This window comes from Schistocerca serialis, chromosome 1 (assembly GCF_023864345.2).
Source record: "Schistocerca serialis cubense isolate TAMUIC-IGC-003099 chromosome 1, iqSchSeri2.2, whole genome shotgun sequence".
Classification (NCBI taxonomy): Eukaryota; Metazoa; Arthropoda; class Insecta; order Orthoptera; family Acrididae; genus Schistocerca; species Schistocerca serialis.
In genome coordinates this window covers 1,211,957,502-1,211,979,417 of record NC_064638.1, presented here as the reverse complement: position 1 = coordinate 1,211,979,417, position 21,916 = coordinate 1,211,957,502, and the positions used below count along the sequence as shown (strand labels likewise).

The window sequence follows — 21,916 nt, the reverse complement described above, 5'->3', positions numbered from 1 at the left end:
TCTAATTATACAGATAAGTGCAGTAGGGAAGAGCGTTGCAACTGGGAAAACTTGGTCTCCCGTCAGCCTCGTAATAGAAGTAGAATTTATTTTCTTATCCCCTTTTTAAATTATAACGTTGACTTCAAATGTGTTGCACTCTTTTTTGAAATAACAGAAATTACTGCTCTAAAGTAAGATTTCTCCAAATGTAAATAGCTGTTCCAAGTTACAACATGGTCATATACATAGGAAGAAATATTCAATTCCAACTTTTAGGTGCTGCAGTCCTGAATATCTTGTCGATATGTTTTTAATAGTTTATGAGATACATTATTACTCTACTACACACCAGTAATCAGAAAGTGAATTCATATTAATTATTAACAAAACCCTGTTACAAGTTTAAAACATTTTGAAGTAAAAATTACTGGCAGGTAAGACAAATTTCAAGTTTCGAGAGAGGGATACAAAAGACATTAAAGGAAGTTTATTTCCATATAGCTGGTGCTCCATGGTAAAAATACTCTCCATTTCCTGGTACAAAATGGTTCGCGACTGACGAAGTATAGCTTAACAGTGCAAATGTTATGCATCTAACACACAGAACTTTCCTCGTCATAAAACTCTGTAACTGAAGAATTAACAATATCCTCAAAAATACTTAAATATACAGCGTTCGTAATATTTACGAATGCTGCAAAAACACAACCTGATACCTCGAAACCACAAAAACAATAAAAGATGCCGGTACTGCTTATGGCGGCCTATAGAGCAGGTTCCTTCATGAGATTCTAAAATCGGTCACGAGACTGGAATACTGGCTAGGGAGCATATCCCTAGGTACACTGTCCTCCAATATCCTCCCCTACTGCAGTTACTTTTAGTTTTAAATTCATACAATTTGCTGATTTTTGTGATAGATGAACTGAAACATCTGTAGGGGTCACAGAACTCCGCCTGCTTAGGAAACAATGTTTTAAGTTGACTATATCCATTGTGAATGAAGAACTGCAAATGTGATTTAAATTGGTGACTTACGTAGGTATATTATGCTCCTAGACACCGTTTTGAAGTTGAACATACTCATCATCACACCGAGGTGTTATGGAAACAATATGTGCAGCTAGACGGTACGGTCGTCGTGCTGATAAAAATAACGGTAATTTGGTTACTGAATTGTTTACGAAACGAATAGATCTTTATAGTTTAGGGTACTTACCTTGCGTTGAATTTCGGTATCCACGGATTCTAGTCACTGATATTATTCTATCCTGAATTTTAATCCGATCGCTGAACATTTTTACTCCGCTCATTGCTTCTCCGATACTAAGTATTTGGCACTCATTCTTCCCAACACTATTCTCAGATGGAACATGGAGGGAGGCAAGATAGAGGTGCCAGAAGTATCCTCCGCCACACATACGGAGGCTACCTGCGGAGTGTAGATGTACTGTGCGGTCAATAAGTAATGCAACACATTTTCTTCCGAAAGCAGTTTGGTTTTGTTCAGTATTATAATACACGATGTTATTCCTCATTTTTTTTTTGGCTACAGAACCCTGTTATTTAAAAGAATCTGCTTTTCATGCGATGGCCAGACGCCACATTACCGGGAGGACCTGTATGACTGCGTGGTATCACTCTACTGGTCAACGGCAGAGTCTTGCTGCATCAATGGCCTCCACATCATCCACGTACTGCCCACCTCGGTGGACGAGGAAGAACAGTCCAGTGAAGTGTCGCGATCGTTTCATTGCTTGTCACGATGCTCGACAAAAAACTGTCACCATTAACGTCGTATCGCGTAAGCAATTCTGCACAGGTAGTCCATCCTGCTCTGTATGGCCTCCAGTTAGCCGGCGATGAACCCAGCGGGCACAAACCTTTGAGAACCCCAACTGGTGGAAGAGCCTGTCAACACTGCCAACAGAAACGTCCAGTTCAGCAAAGAGGTGTTTGAATTTGATCCCGTCTATCACCTCGAAAGAGAGTGGCCGCACGATCTAACAGTGCAAGATTGAGTGCGGGAGATCGGACTGTTTTGCGCGACCTTGTAGTGATGACAGACGCCTCGCACAACGACTCGCCGTGCTTTTGTTCACTGCCAGGTTGTCGTAGACACTCTACAATGGCCTATGAATCTCAGTGATGTTCTCAATTTTCGGCTAAGGAAACTCAGTAACAGCTGTCTGCTTGGAACTCATCTCCGTTTGTAACCTCCTTCTTACTAATCGCCCTATCCTGCTTGCGATATAAAATATGACCGTGGATAGCGTGTATGCCTAATGGATTTTTCTGATTGGATAAGGCTATCTTTTCCGAAGAAGTGATCCCGATAAGTAGGAGGAAACCCTTCTGAAGGAAATTCTACTAACAATAAAAAGTAATTAAACCGAACAGGGTTATAATTTAGGAAATTAAAGTTATTTTGTGCTTTCACTCACGGAGAACACTGGACAGAAAAGAGGTACCACTGATCATGAATCAAAAAGTTACATTAATTAACGGAAAGGAAATAATTAACGGTCGCCAGCCCACTAGGGCAATTTACATCCAAAATCCTGTACAAGATGATGGGAAAGAAGAACATGCATTATTAAACACTGACGTGGCAACTGAAGGTTGTCACGTTTTTTGACACTAATTTTAAGTGAGTATGTAATGATAAAGAAAACTGGGAAGTCACACTTACGTTATGTTTGGCATTAAATTTTGAAAAAAGGCAAAGGAGTAATGATTTGAAAATATCCAATTAAACTGTATGTTAGTACTGAACTTCGTTACGTGAACAATGACTTTCAGTGGCCTCAGCATGGCGTCATCAAAGAAATTTAGAAAAAAAAGCAAGCACTTTTTACTTTGCCATACTTACTTTGCAAATTGGATTTCATATTACTGTCGGAACAACTGAGCCTTTTTTTACTGACTTGAACAGAATTATGTACAGGAATACGTACCAAACCAAACAGCCATGTGCTCCAAGCTATATGTAAAATAAATAAAACTTCTGCACTCTTAATTTGTGCATTTCTGTAGATTTGGGTTTTTCCAATGATTGATTCTCGATCTTGAAAAATGAAATTGCTTTCCTTTAGTCATATACTGAAGCCTCTGTTGTAGAACAGTTAATTGAAAGTAGACTGAGGCTAAAATTCTTAAAAGAGAATTTATTCACTAATAAACTGGCTGTAACTATTCAATTTGTATCTTAAGACACTTAGTTAGCATATTAGAAAAAAAGGAACAAGGATCCTGCTTGGTAGCAATGTCGGGTGGCAATGAGGACACAATCGCCCTGAGTTTAAGTGATTATTATTTAAATAAATCTAATCAATTGAATCACATTCAGTTGTGCTTCCGGGTTAGCCGTTAATACTTTCTACCAATGAACAGTCTTACTTCACTGCTGTGCTTACGCTGAAACACGGAGCCAACGACGTAACTGTGTTGCTCGAACTGCTGCTGTTGTTGAAGACGGTAACAACTTGTGGAGCCATGGCTAATTATAGGAACGGGCAATCGTAATTAATACAGCCTCATCCGCCCGTCCACTGTCCTTCCTCCTGCTACTAGACATCTGGCCGGCGCGCGTACATGATGCCGCCGAAAAGGTACTCTCTACTGAGAGAGCGTTAACACCACACTTCCGCACACCACAAGCGCTGGAACCCGTCTCCCGGTCTCTCCGCGCGCTCTGCGCAGCAACAGCCAACTAAATATTTTACAACGTACAAGCACTGCTATTATCGTCGCTAGTCGAAACAAATAACTATTCCTTTTCCTTTTTCCCAGAGTTTATAAGTTTCACAGTGAAACACAGATAAATACCATGAAATGTCAACAGACTTCCATCTAAATGTACACGTACAGTGCAGCAATGTCCTTACTTATTAAAAGAAAGCATTTAAATAACATTTACATACAATTAAAAATATATATATATCGGTAGCAGGTGCCATGCATCCTGCATTTTCGCTGTTAACTTCACAGACGCCATTTTGGAGGCTGCGTGTATCGCCACCACTAAACGGAACTTATGAAAGTATACGGGTTGAAGCGGGAATATTCCATTAACCCAAGGACGCCTAAGGGGGGGGGGGGGTGTTCGTTGAACTCACAATTTTATTATGTCCCCTGCTTTTGCCCAAGTAACTTTCATATTACATATTCCCTTTGAGGTATTGTTTGTTGGCTATTTTATGAAACGTTAGTGTCAATATATTTTATAGAAAATTCCTGTTTTGAAATAAAAAATAAATAAACTTCCACGCTATAGAAAATTTCCCTTAGTAGTATTTCGTATTTCTCCTCTCTACAACAATGCAAGTTAGTTTCTTGTTGGTTGGTATTCTTGATATTCACAACAATTGGTTTACTTTCAGAGGAAGTGATTCTTGATGTCAGTCAGCTGTTATTTATCTTGTAAACTTGCAGTGAGTTAGTGCAGTTCCCAAAATGTAGGCCTCCAGTAACTTTGGTGTCCTACACAGCAAAAACTAATCCAAGTAAAAACTTACTGGTGTTGTCAAAAATGCACGAAGATAAAGGCACTATTGGAAGAGAGAAGAATAAAACCGAGATAAATGCATATTATAGTTCCACTAAAGGTGGAATTGATACCATTGAGCAAATGGCGCGTATGTACACCTGCAAGAGGGGAACAAAGAGATGGCGTTTATCTGTATTTTACTCTCTCATCGACATTTGTGCTATCAATGCAACCACCATATTAATCCAGCAACATCCACGATGGAATGAAAAGAAACACAACAAACGGAAACTTTATCTTCTCCAGGCTGGGATGGAACTAGTGAAATTGCAGGTAGAAGAAAGAAGTACCAATGCAAGAGGGTTATCTAACCAAATTGTTCAATCAATGGAGACTATTCTACAAAAGAAAATCAAAGAAGTGACAACAGAAGCACGTCAGCCTCCTACAGGGAAAGGTCGGTGTCATATTTGTGTAAGAGAAGCTAAAGAAAGAAGCACAAGGACAACAATATAAGTAAACCAAAACAGTATTGTGGACAGTGTCATAAACATGTGTGCAACACACATTCAGAAAAAATCGTGAAGTGTGTCTCTTGCCTTGGTTGAGGGCTCAGTAGTCTATTGTATATGAACACATCTGTATTTTGTATTGTAATATGTAAATTTTTTATTCACTCAATCCAATATTTATAACAATTAACAACATTTATAAACCCATGTCTTAGTTAAAAAACATAAACTATTTTGAAAGTTGTAATTTTTCGTCAGTAAACTTATTTAATACCCGTGGGCTCGCCGAACCCCCCCCCCCCCCCCCCCCTTAGGCATCCAAGTTAGAAATAAAGGCTTGGGCGTCCTAGGGTTAAGTCCCGTCCCGCAACGAACTTTGCATTTTTCCAATACCAAATTGGCCAAGTAAGTGTTGTATTACTTACTGAACGCCCTCGTCGTCGGAAATGGGCTCGGCTGTGTTTTCCAGAAAATGTCTAAAAATGTTTGTTCATGTATGTGCTCGCAGCTGATGCCTGGAGCGAGCGCGTCGCGCATCGAGACGACGTCGGTGGCGGACGCGACGGGCCTGGAGACGGCGCGCTCTACCCTGGAGCTGGAGGCGGCGGCGTCGCTCTTCGTGGAGGGGCGGCTGCGGCTGCGCTGCCTGGCCACCGTCTTCACGCTCTTCCGCAAGTCGCAGGAGCTCGTCCTCGCCGAGGACACCCCACAGCTGGCGCCCGTCATGGGACCCACCGCGCCACACAGTCTCGACGGTGAGCAATACACACAAGCACACGCACCACCCAACTAGGCAGGGCCGCATTTAAGCGCAGGCCATCTAGAGGGCCCGCACCACAGAAAGGGTTGCTGAATCGGAACGCTTTAGTCGGACAATGTTAAATTTGTATTGCTTGAGGCTTTTCCCAACAGAGTACTTGCAGGCAGAGGTGTACAAATTCTCCTTCCAACCCGCCTACCCCTGTCTCCGGCGCAACCATTAAAGTAGCTCAACCAGCAGCAACCGGGACACGAGAATACATATGTACTAAAACACGTTGGTTAATGCAGGCCAGCTTGGGTTTCGGGAAACCTGGCGCGCTTCACGGCAACCGCACAGCCTGCTGCACCTGATAACAGTTTAGGGGATCAATTCGACGTGGTTAACCAGCTATATGTTTCTGTAGGTAATTGCAATGCATCTCATTTATCGTAACTGTGGGAGTAATAAAGTGATAAAACCAAACTTAAAGGACGCTGAGGAATGTACGAGTACAGGATTCTTGAATCAGAAATCAGCAGGGGATAAGTGTTCGTGCATTTATCAGGCAGTTTGAAACAAATCGATAGGCTGTTGCAATGCAAATTGTGCAAAAAAGTTCTAATTCGGAAACCTCGAGTATTTTACGTCATGTTTCTAAATTTGACGAGCAGTTTCCTCACCCCATAAATATATTGAAAGAGGACAAACTGTTTGTAAATGTGCGCTAAGTACTTGAGGCCATATAGTAGTATATAGGATTTCTAAATTTAAACTTAACTTTGATTGTAATAGAAAATAAATTATGGAGCAGCGGACAATAAAACCACATTCTGGTGGTATGCAAAGTTGTACGAAAAATGATTGTTGTTGTTGTTGTCGTCTTCAGTCCTGAGACTGGTTTGATGCAGCTCCCCATGCTACTCTATCCTGTGCAAGCTTCTTCATCTCCCAGTACCTACTGCAACCTAGATCCTTCTGAATTTGCTTAGTGTATTCATCACTTGGTCTCCCTCTACGATTTTTACCCTCCACGCTGCCCTCCAATGCTAAATTTGTGATCCCTTGATGCCTCAAAACGTGTCCTACCAACCGATCCCTTCTTCTAGTCAACTTGTGCCACAAACTTCTCTCCCCAATCCTATTCAATACCTCCTCATTAGTTATATGATCTTCCCATCTAATCTTCAGCATTGTTCTGTAGCACCACATTGCGAAAGCTTCTATTCACTTCTTGTCCAAACTAGTTATCGTCCTTGTTTCACTTCCATAGATGCCTAAGCTCCATACAAATACTTTCAGAAACGACTTCCTGACACTTAAATCTACACTCGATGTTAACAAATTTCTCTTCTTCAGAAACGCTTTCCTTGCCATCGCCAGTCTACATTTTATATCCTCTCTACTTCGACCATCATCAGTTATTTTGCTCCCCAAATAGCAAAACTCCTTTACTACTTTAATTGTCTCATTTCCTAATCTAATTCCCTCAGCATCACCATACTTATTTCGACTACATTCCATTATCCTCGTTTTGCTTTTGTTGATGCTCATCTTATATCCTCCTTTCAAGACACTGTCCATTCCGTTCAACTGCTCTTCCAAGTCCTCTGCTGTCTCTGACAGAATTACAATGTCATCGGCGAACCTCAAAGTTTTTACTTCTTCTCCATGAATTTTAATACCTACTCCGAATTTTTCGTTTGTTTCCTTTACTGCTTGCTCAATATGCTTAGTAAGAAAGAAAAGTTTCTTCTTTGCGACATGTACTTTATAGATTAACATAATACGAAAAACGAACTTTGTGTTTGCTAAAATGCATTTGCGGAATTTAGAATGAACTATTTTAGCAACTTAAAGTTAATTCAGCGAACCCACAATATAAATCCGGAAAAAAGTAATTAAAATCTCTATAATTGTGGCTATACTGGGTGGGGCACATTACGGTTACACAAACTAGACTTCCAAAACCATTCTTTAGTTGGTGTAGCAGTATAATAAACATATTCAGTTTTTTAAGTGCAGACTGTCTCTATTTTCAGAGATGGTTCTGCTTCCGACAGAAAACGTGTTAAGGTTGACTGATGATGGCTCTAATTGAGAATATCAGTACTAGCAGAAAGGGGGCAAAGATATAGAGGAAACCGTTGATATCGAAATAAATAAATAAGCCTCAGATATAACGAAAAGAGAAAAAAAGGACAAATAAAATTCACGTTTTTCTGGCCTACAGCAAGCCAAAATGAATATAATATACTGTACCGGGCCTCACCATGTGATGCTCATGTAAAAAGACACTGTCCATCAACTTCCATATCCTATTCATAACACAAAAGCGGAAGCGTACAGAACAAACTGCTACGTAGCGCAGCACCGCAGGAACACGGGCAGGCAAGATAATTCCTGTAGCATTCTTGGGTATGGCATAAATTGGCTTGCATGGGAGTGCAGCAGCATGCCCCTTCGGCTGACATCGTTCGGTAGCTTGCCTGACTGGCTAACGGACAAGCATGGGTAGATTAAAAGCGGAATGTGTGTGCCTCTGCTTGTAGAAATGGATTCTCGGGAAATACGTCGGATGTAGCTGTGAAATCCCCACTTCACTTCATCATTGCAGCTCACCGACATGTTCTGGTGCGACGAGCACATCGCTGAGCTAAGTTAGAAACCTCCTATCTAACTGTGGATGTGCAGGTGTGGAAGCGTCAAATTCGACGGTTTTTGATTGTGTTTTGATATTTTAAATAGTTACTACTGTATTTCGTCTGCAGTTTCCTATTGCTTCTATATATGACCCTATTGATTTAACGGGAGGACATGAACGAATCTGAAATACTTTTAGAGGTCTTGGACGACGATTATTCAGATGTTCCTAGTGGGAATATAGATCCGTATGACAGTGTGAAAAATTGGTTCAAATGACTCTGAGCACTATCGGACTTAATTTCTGAAGTCATCAGTCCCCTAGAACTTAGAACTACTTAAACTTAACTAACCTAAGGACAGCACACACATCCATGCCCGAGGCAGGATTCGAACCTGCGACCGTAGCGGTCGCGCGGGTTCAGACCCCGCCCGGCCCGACAGTGTGAAAGAAAGTTTTTATGGTTATGAAGACATTTTCAGTGACAGGCCTGTATAGAAACGTAAGGTGGCAGTGTTCTCAAACGATTCCGAAAGTAACGATGAAAGTGATTCTGTTCCTGTCAATGATCCGTTTTGTCGCAATGTTAACGCTGGCTATGCCAGTGCTCGAGTGAGACTCTGGCACAGTTGGAATGGCTTAATTATTCATTTGGTGGAAAATTACAGAATAAAAGTTTTTTCAGAATTACCTGACGTCTAGTTTCACAAAAACGAATAAAAATTATTTGAAAGCAATCAGGATAATTAGGGAAAACTTGATTAATGATTTATGTGAAAACTGAAATGTTTCACAAACAACAGCTACTAGTTACGTAAATGAAGTGTCATAATGTTCATCTCTTCAAAGTTAAGCTATTTTCTGCGGAAAACGTTACATTGTGGTAATATTTAGCTGTCAAAAAGTTTTCCTTCGAATCAAGTACTAAATTAAAGGCATTTCGGGAACAGAAGGAGTTAGCAAAGCAAATTTCAATAAGAACACGCTTTCGGAACAAACCCTGAACATAAAATAAATTGAAAAACGGTCGGTAAAATGTTTTATGAAATGATTTGCGTGGGAGTAAGAAATATTGGCGGTAGAATCAGCAGTGATTAACGTCATGAGAATTCAGATGGCAACAGAAATCAGTAAATTGAAGATGTGTAATATGTTTCCATAGGACATGTGCCGTGTAATTAAAAAAGTAATAATAACAATAATAATAATAATAAAATGTTTTGTGAAGTTCAAATCATTTTAGGAATGAAGTAAATAGGAAGTGTGGGGAAGCTGAGGCCAAATGGCTGCAAGAAAAACATGAAGTAACTGAAAAAGGAAAGATTGGCAGGAGGATTGATTCAATATATAGAAAAGTCGAAACAACCTACGGTGAAATTAAAATCGAGGGCGGTAACATGAAGAGTGCAATGGGTATTCGACTGTTAAATACAGAGGAGAGAGCGGATTGGTGGAAACAGTAAACTGAAGGTCTCTGTGAGGGGAAAGACTTGTCTGACGTGATGGAAGAAAAACAGGACTCGGCAGGGGAGAGATAGGGGGATCCAGTATCAGAATTTAAAAAAGCATTGGACGACTTTAGATCAAATAATGCAGAACAAATAATTAAAATTCCATCAGAATTTCTAAAACCATAGGGAGTAGTGGGAAAAAAGCGACAATTCACGTTGGTGTGTAGAGTGCATGAGTCTGGCGACGTACCACCTGACTTTCAGAAAAATATCATCCACACATTTCTACCGACCGCAAGAACCGGCAAGTGCGAGAATTATCGCACATTCATCTTAGCAGCTCACACATCCAAGATGCTGACAAGAATACAGAAGAATAGCGAAAAAAATTTAATGATCTGTTTGATGACAATTAGTTTGCCTTAGGAAAGATGAAGGCACCAGGGAAGCAGTTCTGACGTTGCCACTAATGATAGAAGCAAGACAAAGAAAGTCAAGCACAGTCATAATATCTGTCGAGCTGGAGAAATCGTGATGACGGCTCTGAGCACTATGGGACTTAACATCTGTGGTCATCAGTCCCCTAGAACTTAGAACTACTTAAACCTAACTAACCTAAGGACATCACACACATCCATGCCCTAGGCAGGATTCGAACCTGCGACCGTAGCAGTCGCGCGGTTTCGGACTGAGCGCCTTAACCGCGAGACCACCGCGGCCGGCGGAGAAATCGTGTTCAAATTCTGAGTTAAGGTATAGGGAAGACAGGTAACATACATTATGTACAAAAACTCAGAAGCAATGACGGAAATAAATGTGACTTTCAAGAATTGGACTAAAATTCTAGATAGTGAAACGTGGACTACGGCATAACCGGAACAGAAGGGGGCGAAGCGTTTGAGGTGCGGTGCTACAGAAGAACATTGAAAATCAGGTAGGCTGATAAGGTAAGGAATGAGGATGAATGAAGAGCATCTCCAAAGAATCGGAGAGGATAGAAATATATGTCAATCACTGACATGAACCAGGGACTGCATGATAGAACAGCTGGTAAGACATCAGGCAATAGCTTCCATGGTACTAGTGGGAGCTGTAAGAGGCAAAAACCGTAGAGGAAGACGGAGACTGGAATAAATTCAGCAAATAATTGAGGACGTATTTTGCAAGTACTTCTCTGAGGAATTCGTGGCGGGCCATATCAAACCAAAGACTGATGACTCAAAAAAGGACTAGAGAAACATTTGACGCGCCTTTCAATGACGCTCGAAATCATGTACAGGAAACGCAGTGTGTCAAATGTTTCACAAATGTACTTGATTTATTGCCTTTATATGTTTATCAGACGTAGTCCATATGATCGATAATGAGACAAGGAACAGCCACTGCAGATATCTCTGTTTGTTCCCAGAATGTGTGTCGCTGATGCCCGACACATGAGTCTTCCACTGTGCAACAGATTTGTACGAGTTACGACTTCTCGCAGCTTCAGGTAACCAAGGCTTCTCAAACGAAGATAGTGTCAGTACTTACCAGAATTCTTGGTACCTTCGGGAAATCATAAATCGGGCAAACTCGTCTGCAGCGTGGGAGACAGGTGCTTCGATCATCGACGACACACACCTCTGAACTAGCGAGAGAAATCGGCTGCTGGCTAGCTTTCTATCATTAAGGACCACAAAACAGACAACAAGAGTACCAAAATTAATTTATTAGTGTCTTTGTAGTGCGACAGCCTAATTAAATAAGCGGTGGAAACTCGCAACTCGACGAATATTGTGAACAGAAATAGAAGTTCCCACCTTGACAGAACATAGGGTAAACTGCTGGAATAAGCATGTCGCTTCAACCTTAAAGAGAACTTTTGGTCAGACAGTGTATGACGCTTCGGTAGCTACTTACATATTCAGATGACAATGGTGAAAAGGTCACACGCCAGCACAGACGCGTATTCCTGCGTTGGCTTCCGACAGAGGGCAATTGGGCGAACAACTGCAGTGCACGCGCCAAAGACCTTGGTTCATCTTCCATTGAATTTGGCGCCTTCCCGCCTGGAATTCCCCACTTATGTTAGACTAACATAAATAAGAGTCTTCAGTGTTAGTTAAGCAGTACGTTCGTCGAACCTGAGCGTATCGGTCAGCGGCACCGACGAAATATTGTAGGGATTTGTTGTTTTCATTAACCTTTATAACTATCATTTTGAAATTTTGACTTCTTTTGTTTTCATCACACATTTTTATCTCAATGGACATGAATATATGTACGTGTTTCTTGTTACTGAATACAAGGCCGTTATAATTAAACTTTCGCTATTTGCGCCAGTGCGGACGGGAAACTATTTACCGTGGAAGGACAAAACCCTATAGGCATGAGGTTCAGAGTGTGGGCTGCGGATTTGCGTTGTTAATATAGTGTCTTGACGTGCCGCTAGGCGGCGGTACTGGAACGCCGACGGAGGGTTGGAACACAAGCACCAGAGTGCATTACAGTTGGAGCAGTCGGGATGGGTCTGAGCAAAGAGAGCAGGGATTTGCTCGTAAAGCTGTTTTAGGGAAACGACAGAAACTGAGTTGCTGCTCGCCGCATTAAACGAATACGGTCATGCTCTCTTTCGGCACCCGGTTTGAAGAACGTGGTTTGGAAGTTCGAAGGAACTGGCGCTTTTGGCAGTTGTTCCTTGGAGAAGCTGACGGCCAACTGCGCCACTAATTGTTCAAGAAGATACTGTTGCCGTGTCTGAGAATCGTGGACAGAATGTGAGGTTTTCAAGCAATGCACGAGCTGTGTCACGACAGCTAATCACTCCATAGCCAACCGTTCGCAAAGCGCTGCGAACAACTGTGAAATGGTTTCAGGTTATCGTGGACGTAGATGGTCGTCACATTGAGCAATATTTGATACCTGGAAAGCAAACATGATACGCATATGATTACTTGGATAATACTTTTGCACATGTCCTTAGAAATGTTCCCACAAAATTTCTTTGTGCTATGATCACCCGTATTTTATAGGGGCTCTCCCAATTAGTGAAAGGCTAGTTACAACCCCCTTGTACTTGTTAACTGTTTTGTCTTTAAGACATTGCAAGAATTCCACATAACGTTTTCAGATTCAGAGAGTAAGCCAGTTCTTCTGATGATTCTAGTTCAGTGTCATCTTTCAGCTGTTATGCAGTACTTCCGAAACAGTTCGAAGTCACTGCTCTAGCAAATTGTGGGATAACGACCCATATAACACTGAAAATGTCACATGCTAAAAATGCAGTTAAAAGCAACTCAGATTTTGTAATCAATTGTATCGTACATGGTGCTGCGGGTCACCTTCTTGTTTTCCTTCTACATCCAGACGCTTTTTCTGTCTTGTTGCCTTTTTTTCCAGCTGTGGCCGAGTGGTTCTAGGTGCTTCAGTCCGGAACCATGCCTCGGGCATGGATTTGTGTGGTTTCCATAGGTAAGTTAGGTTTAAGTAGTTCTAAGGCTAGGGTACTGATGACCTCAGATGTTAAGTCCCACAGTGCTTACAGCCATTTTTTGCCTTTTCTTCTCGCTATTAAATTCACCTATGAATCGTGTCTTCCGTATTTGCTCTCTGTCTAGATGCCAAAGACCTCTGGTGACATTAACAGCAGTAACTGAACCCCTTCAGCACCTATAATCAGTCTAGATGAGTCAAAAAAGATATCGGTATTACTAAAGCCCCTCCAAAAGTTTATATCCCAACAAACACATAGTTAATCACACAATAAGGGACTGCACTATCTTTAGCGTTTCTCTATTTGTACCACAACTGAATACATTCTGGACAGGCAAAGTGATGAGGATTACATCATTCGATGATTTGTGTCTTTATGCTCACCATGCAGCTTGCTTCATTTCCTTCTAATTAATTATATTATACTTTATTGGCATGGTGTAGTAATGCGCTATCCATTTATAACTGTATCTGATAAGCTATCACTAATGCTTTTATCATCAAATGATAGATCGAAACCTGAACTGCGAACGTAGCTAGTTGTTATGACAATGGTACCAGCCGAAAGAACAAAGTTTCTACTACAAATGAGTGAAGTCCATAGGCTTTAGATCTTGTGTTTCCGAACACGCTATAGTTTCAGCATGGACTGATCACAAGCTGGATAACTTTTTTAAGCGGACGGATAATACTGAAAAACGGAAAAATTTCTCGATAGTATGTCTTCATAAATTTTGTACCATTTTAAGCCAAAAATGCGGAATTATATGCAGAAAAACCTGGAAGTTGATTTTGCGACAGTCTGTGGCATTATACCCATAGAAATAAATCGGTCTCAATTTAATTTGGTGCCGGTGAGCCACTTACAACAGCAAAAGTTGTAGACGTAACTGTTGGTATGGGCTTAATTGGCTCAGGTCTTTCGTGGACAGCCTATACGATGTAAGTCCAGATTCATCAAGCTCATACTCCCTCGCGTCAGATTTCGCGTGACACCTAGTCTAGTATGTGACACTTCAGTTGACAAAGCCTCTAAGATTTTAAAAGAACAGTTAACGAAATTTTTCGAGTCTCAAATGAGGCAGATTTCACTGAGAGCTCATTTCTTCAACAACTTGTTTCATCCCAACCCGGATCCACGAAACGCCATTGGTTGTTTCCTAAAATCGAGGATTTTAAAAGGACTTTATTTCATATCTGAAGAATGTATCCTCGAAGCTGGGTCATACCTTTCAATTCGGTCCTGCATGTGTGCCACAAAGTGGACTCCAAACAAGATGGTTCAAATGGCTCTGAGCACTATGGGACACCTGAGGTCATCAGTCCCCTAGAACTTAGAACTCCTTAAACTTAGCTAACCTAAGGACATCACACACATCCAAGCCCGAGGCAGGATTCGAACCTGCGACCGTAGTGGTCGCGCGGTTCCAGACTGTAACGCCCATAACCGCTCGGCCACCCCGGCCGGCCGAAGGGAATTGTGGCGATGGGAAAGGGGGGGGGGGTGGAGGGAGGAAAAAAACTGTAGAGTCTGATCAAGCCTAGAATACAGTAAGGCAAATGAAACGACTTTAGGTTGCCGTAGTTATTTGGAGATGGAGAGGCTAGCACAGAATATAGTAGCATGGAAAGCGGCAACCAGCCAGTCTTCGTTCTGAACACAACATCAGCGTTGTTAGTAAATCTAAGACCTGTACTTTTAGCTGCACTCTGTACGTCTGCCACGAGAGATAAAGGTTATTGTAAGAAAAGTGTGAGGTTTCAGAGAACTTACTATACACATACAATGTAGCAGTTAGAAAGCTGATCAGTATACTAGGACAGTACATTTCATAGGATAAAACGTTGCACGAACTGACTAAGACATTGACTCTGAAGTGCACTTAATTCCTTTTCCCTTTCCTTTACTTGGACCATGATACATTTGTTTCTTGGTCCTTTATTTCTGGTCTATACACCACCTTCCTCTTAAGCTGTGTGAATGTTTTTCTGTGTGTGTATTTGTACATTTTCACGGTCATTTGTCGTCATTAGAAGGTAATGATGTTTTGTCAGTAGCTTCTTTTGCTAACTTTATATCTAGCACAGAATATTACATAATTTTTGTATGTGTAGATGGGTTCTGATCACACTCACTATCATAATCTACAAATATTCATGTTTTGTACATAAGCTTATTCCAACATTTTCACAGAGTGCTCTTGTACGATTTCTAATTTTTGCTAGAATAAAGTTCTTTCTTAGAGAGGTAATACTGCATGTGTACTTCACATAACTTGTTTGAAACATAAATCACACTTTTACACACTTGAAGAAAATAGTAGAACTGAGGTTATCTTCGAGACATCAACTGGCCATATGAGTTGTCCGTGGAAAACTGCTTACTTGAGTCTGCTCGTATTTACGAGACTTCAACTGGACGTATGAGTTGTCAAAAAATGGTTCAAATGGCTCTGAGCTCTATGGGACTCAACTTCTGAGGTCATTAGTCCCCTAGAATTTAGAACTAGTTAAACCTAACTCACCTAAGCACATCACACACATCCACGCCCGAGGCAGGTTTCGAAACTGCGACCGTAGCGGTCTCGCGGTTCCAGACTGCAGTGCCTAGAACCGCACGACCACTGTGGCCGGCATGAGTTGTCAGTGGAACACTAGCTGCCTGAGTGTGCTCCTATTAGATTCGTCATTTACTCCCAATCTTCAAAGTGTAGTCGGTGATGGACATTCAATTGCCTTACTGGCAGCCTCTAAGGCTGAAACAGTCTTCGTACTAGTCGGTATTGCCCACTTGTGGTATCGGTACTGCAGGGTCAGTGACCACATCGGTAACTGTACTTGAAGAACCGTAAATCTCTTCAGTTCCTCATGGTATGTCTGCCTCAAGCCAACCCCATTTTGATAAAATCAGTTGTTGGGAAATCTCATCCTGAGGATGGACGGGTGGTCAATACGGTATACTAGCTTTTCTGAAGCACTGTATTTTCAACAGTAATGGGTTAATTTAATTAATTTGAAGACGCAGTAGCTGGTGCAGGTAGTAAAAGTCGGAGAACAACAGCATTGTTGCATCGCAGTCCTCGGCTACTGCTACAAACGGCATTTCCCTCGGAGCGGTTCGGCCAGGAGGCAGAGAGGTGCGCGGTCGGCTCAGGAGGTGTTCCTGTGGCAGGTAGGGGAGTCGCCGCCCTCTGCTGCGGCCGGTGCCCGACTGAGCGCTGTCGTCAGCGGGCGCGACACGGGGAGCAGGCCCGCAATCTCGGCCGGCGACATGCAAAGGGAGGGCCCGCTAAATTACGTGCCGGGCCGGCGCGCCTCATCTGCAACCTGCCGATGTTCTTATCTTAATAACTCCAGCCCGCACCGCGCTGCTGCTGCGTAGGCGGCAGCCTGGCCTCCTGGCGGTCTATGGGCACGTGGCGCCAGGTACTGCTGACTCTGTGCACCACGGAGGCTGGTAACTGGCTGCTCCGGAGATAATTCCACTGCTGAATCTCCCTAGCCCTCGATAAATCCAGTGAAAATTGCACTACGGGAGTGGCCCTTACACCGTCAGTACTACTGTCCAATGCATCCAAAATCGTCGAAAGTGCAGGGGTGAGACTGAGATGTTGTGCAGTAGTACCTAATGCATCAAAATCTTTTAAAATAAATTGCAGTACCTGGAAATGTTGCTTCGTGGGCAGTACTGTCAATATCTATGCCAGCCTCTCACATACTGCAGTCTCTGAATGTCTTTGCGTTCGTTGGTGTTTTTGTTCTGAATACGAGTACAAAACTGCCGAAACAGAGCTCTTATTACAGTACACCGACATGCATGAAGCGTTGCCGGAACTGTGGGCTGAGGTTGAATAAGTAGTGCAGCACATTTTTGTCTGATAGCTTGTAGGTTTCATTCAGGATTCCAATACACCACATTTTCCCCTACTCTTTTGCCTACAAAACCCTGTTTTTCAACATAATCTCCGTTCAGGGGGATGGCCTCAAGCTGCCTTATTGGGAGGGCCTGTATGTCATCATGGTACCATTCTAGTGGTCGACGTCGGAACCAACGGCTTGCTGCATCAATGACCTCCCCATCATCCACGTATTGCATCCCCTGGGACGCGTCCTTCGTTGGACCAAACAAATGGAAGTCGGAAGCTGTGAGATTCAGGCTGTGAGGTGCAGGCGGAAGAACAGTCCAATGAAGTTTTGTGATCTGATCCAGGTATGCAGAAGTGTGTGAGGCATTGTCATGGAGCAGCATGAGTTCCCTTGCATTTTTGTGGCAAGGAATCCGCTCAAGTTGTTCCTTCAGTTTTCTGAGTTTGGGGCGTTGCACCATGAAGGAGGACATCAGATACAATAACCCCTTCAGGGACCCAGAAGTCCGTCGTCGTCACTTTAAAAGCTGAGGGTGTGGCTTTGAACATTTTCCTCGGAGGAGAGGTGTTGAGGCTCCACCTAATGGATTGTCGTTTTCTTTCGGTTTCGAAGCGATTAACTCATGTTTCATCACCAGTACCAATGTCTGACAAAAATTTTGGACGATCAGCCTCGTAATGCGCAACCAGTTCGGCAAAGATTGTCCTTCTGTTTATGGTCTTCTGTTAAGTGGCGAGGAACACAGCGGGCATAAACCTTTGAATATCCCTCCTGGTGGGTGAGTGTTTCAGCACTGCCAACAGAGATGTCCAATTGACGAGATGTTTGAACCGTCGATCACCTCATTGCTGTGTGCGGTGTGTTGGCACGTGGGAGATGGGGCAGGTTTCCGCGACCTTGTTGCGATGAAGACAGACGCCTCACCAGCGACTCACATATGTACTGTTCACTGCCAGAGCTCTGTAGACTATGGGTTGGGTTGTTTTGGCGAAGGAGACCAGACAGCGAGGTCATCGGTCTCATCCGATTAGGGAAGGATGGGGAAGGAAGTCGGCCGTACCCGTTGAAAGGAGCCATCCCGGCATTTGCCTGGGGCAATTTAGGGAAATCACGGAAAACCTAAATCAGGATGGCCAGTGTTGGTTTGCTGTTAGTTTTAAAGAGACAAATCTACCACTGAACCGTTCACAGTAACTCATTCTCTGCCCTACCTTCCTATTCATAAGGAATCATACTCTCATTATACTATCTTTTGCGTTTCCCTTATCAGGTTTTCCAGATTCCTTACCTCGTTCAAACTTCTGAAATTTCATGTTCCGATTTGTAGTATGTGACCCATTCGTTGGTTTTTCAGTTTTTATCTCATGGTCACTTCCTCCTTGGCAGTCCTCTGCCGAAGATCCGGATGGAGGACTAGTCCGGAATATTTAGCAAATGTGGAGATCAGCGCGACATTTCTTTCAGTTACAGGCCACCTGTTCTGTAGATACATGTTGTGTGTCCTAAACGCAGTGATTTCCACTGCCTGCTGCGTCCTCATACCACTGGTCACTGTTGATTCTTCGCTCTTGTAAGGTCAGTTTCCCAGTACTAGGAGAATAGATTGCCCTGAAACTTTGACCAAATAAGGCACAAGGAGCAGGTAACAATCCTTTGGAACCTCTAAGATCTTTGGGGTAGGTTGCCGCCAAGCAGGTATTCTAGACTGTTTGTAGAATATCAACGAAGGAGTCAGAGTGTAGAGTTACGAAAGCAATGTGCAAATAAACCAAATACAACAAAAAGAAAAGCGGGGTCCTAAAAATATAAGGTGAACTGGGGAGTGAGACTAAGCATTTGTTATTGCAGTCTTTGCTAGCAATGAGAGGAAAAACATCTCGTCTTTGAAATATGTGAGCAGATGGAACAATTTCCGTCCACCATCTACGTTTTGTCAAAAAAGGGAAACGCGCCTTAAATAGTACTCTTTCAAATGTCAGTATGCTGGAGATGGAATAAAGACAAATAATACTTAGTACGAGTGCTCGAGTTTGGAAGAGCATTACGTTCTCATCAGAAATAAAAACTTACTTTAGTATAAATAACTTAGAAAAGTAGATAAAGATCACTAACTTTCATTTTGACATTTTAGCCGTCTGTCCTACAGCGTAAGCCTTTGAAACGTCCCCTTTGAACAATTATACATGACTGTGCTTAAACTGACACACAATATTTTGTTAGCGCAACGCAATCTGACTTTCAAAATTCCCTACAAAAGAATGGCCCTGACTAACATTAAACTATACCTTTCACAAATCACTTACCTCACAAAAATCTTCGCTGCTCAAGCTACTGCAATACAGCGAGCGCCACTACTGCCAGCTAAATAAAAGATTCAAACTATGGAAGGCACTAACTACTGATAGGGATAGTTAGCAAATGAAAGATATTAATAGAGAACGAACAATGTATTTACCTTGATATCATCATATATAAATATAGCAGTTCATGACAAATTACAAACCTCCGCCATCTCTCTCCCCACATCCACCACTGCTGGCGGCTCACCTCCAACTGCGCAACGCTACGCGCTGCTCACATCCAGCTGCCGCTGCCCAACACTACAATGGCAGACAACAATGTAAACTAGCCACAGACTGCACACAGCACAGCCAGTGATTTTCATATTGAGCGCTACGTAACGTTGCCAATAAGAAAACATAAACAGCCTACTTACATAGAGAAAACATAAACAGCCTACTTACATAGCCCCCATGCTCCCCACAAAAAATTTTACAAATTGGTTTGGGCAGTGCCCAATACAGATTTGAAAAAATTTTTCATAATTACAATAACAAAGATATCAAATGCACACACTTATTGATACAACGTTGGTCAAAAGCTCAAATTTTCTCACAGTCCATAAAGACAGTCCTAATCGTACATAACAGTAGAATAGCAGTGTTTTTCTCAAAGTCTGAGCAGTAAAAGAAAATGCACACGGAAGTAGTGGATTTCCATGCAGTCTTGAAGAAGTAGCGCTGTCCTTCCAACGGAAAGACAGTGCTGACTCTTGACATGCTGACAGATAATGGGCCACAACAGGGCAAACCCACAGCAGAGTCAGTCGTAGTTTGGAAGAATATTGGTAGGTAGGTCATCACAGAGCAGACCCACTGTAGTTCTGGTAGAGAGTATGGTATTGGTGGGCCACCAGAGGTGCAGACCCACTGTAGTCCTTGTAGAGATAATGGTGTTGGTGGGTCATCAAAGATGCAGACCCACTGTAGTCCTTGTAGAAATAATGGCGTTGATGGGTCATCATAGATGCAGACCCACTGTAGTCCTTGTAGAGATAGCCAGCAGCCATCTGTTGTGACTGTGCAGGTGCACAATCACCATTGCAGAGTCTTGCGGATAATATAGCAAGTCCATAAACCACCACTTGTGCACTCACAAAGTTTTCGGAACTGTCCTTAGAACCAGCAGTGCTGTTATCCAGTCCCTTGCTGAATCATTAACACACGTGCAAACACTATCAGTCCCAACTTCTCACATATTGTCCATATACTATGACCAACAGAAACGTGTGCAGTGAAATGGAACTTACAAGTTAATAATATGATGAACTGGTGTCAATTACAATTTTATAACATAAGAATACAATTACAAAGGTACAAAATACATCATTAAAGAACATAACAATTCAGATAACATTTGTAGTATCAAACTTTACAAAAGAATCGAAATAACATATACATCAGTGTTACAGGAATTATGACATAAGTGAATATATAAAATAATGAGAATAGTTTTCGAAACATTAATTTCACACATGAGCATTAAATCAGAACAGAATAAATAATGTCTAAACATCTTTACAAAGAAAATAACATAGTATTTGAAAAATTCTACAACATAAATCTTATTAGCTAAACACATAAAGACAGGAAAAAGACAAATACACAAGGGTACATATACACATACCAGAATAACACAGGAGAAAAGGACAGGGTTTGTTTTCAGTGCAACATTTGGTACTGCAGTATTTTGCGAACAAAACCTTTTTTGTTCTTGGAGATCTCCCTTCGTTCATCATTATTCCCAAAAAGTCCTATCTGTACCTCTTTTCTGTATTCTAACCATATTTCTTTCAAAATAAATATGGCTCATTGTACAATACTCATTTAGGCCCAAATCGTTTTCATATAACTTTCAAAGCATTATTTCCCTATTCTCCATAGTTAGGTTCTTATATAGTCTACCCCCTCATAAGCTAACTTAAATCTACTGAGCTCAGATATTAAACTAAGGGACGAGGCAATGCAGCAGCACAAAACAATTAACACAAACAGCAATGACAAAAAAATGGAAAGTTGCAAAGCAAGCTACAGTAAATCTAAATTACCAAGCAATTCAACATTACAACTAATATGAGGCAATGCGCAAAAAAAAAAAAAAAAAAAAAAAAATCTGGCTTAGCAGAGTAACACAAATTAAAATTCAGCAACACTATGCCTGGCAAACAGCAGCAGAAAATGATATACCTAAACATGACAAAGCTCAAGCAGAAAAAATATTACACTAAAAATGGCCATGTCTAATACCTATGTCACATCTTAACACTAAGGTGATGCATCACGGTAACTTACTCTGTGAAATAAATTACCAAATATTGTAAAGAAAATTATGTATGCAGTTCCTGTGAAGGGAAATATCTTTTTGTGCTCCCTCATGTTTTTGAAATATATCACAAAACTATTATTTACTGGATCTGTAGAC

The 21,916-nt window shown here is 41.8% G+C and overlaps 1 protein-coding gene across 1 annotated transcript in view; it reads left to right on the top strand.

Annotated features, from left to right (window-relative positions):
* LOC126456636 (uncharacterized) overlaps positions 1–21,916 on the top strand; it is a 160,744-nt gene that overhangs the window by 125,719 nt on the left and 13,109 nt on the right. The window contains exon 4 of the mRNA XM_050092383.1: positions 5,492–5,738. Coding sequence (XP_049948340.1) covers positions 5,492–5,738 — 247 coding nt within the window. The remainder of the gene's footprint in view (positions 1–5,491; positions 5,739–21,916) is intronic.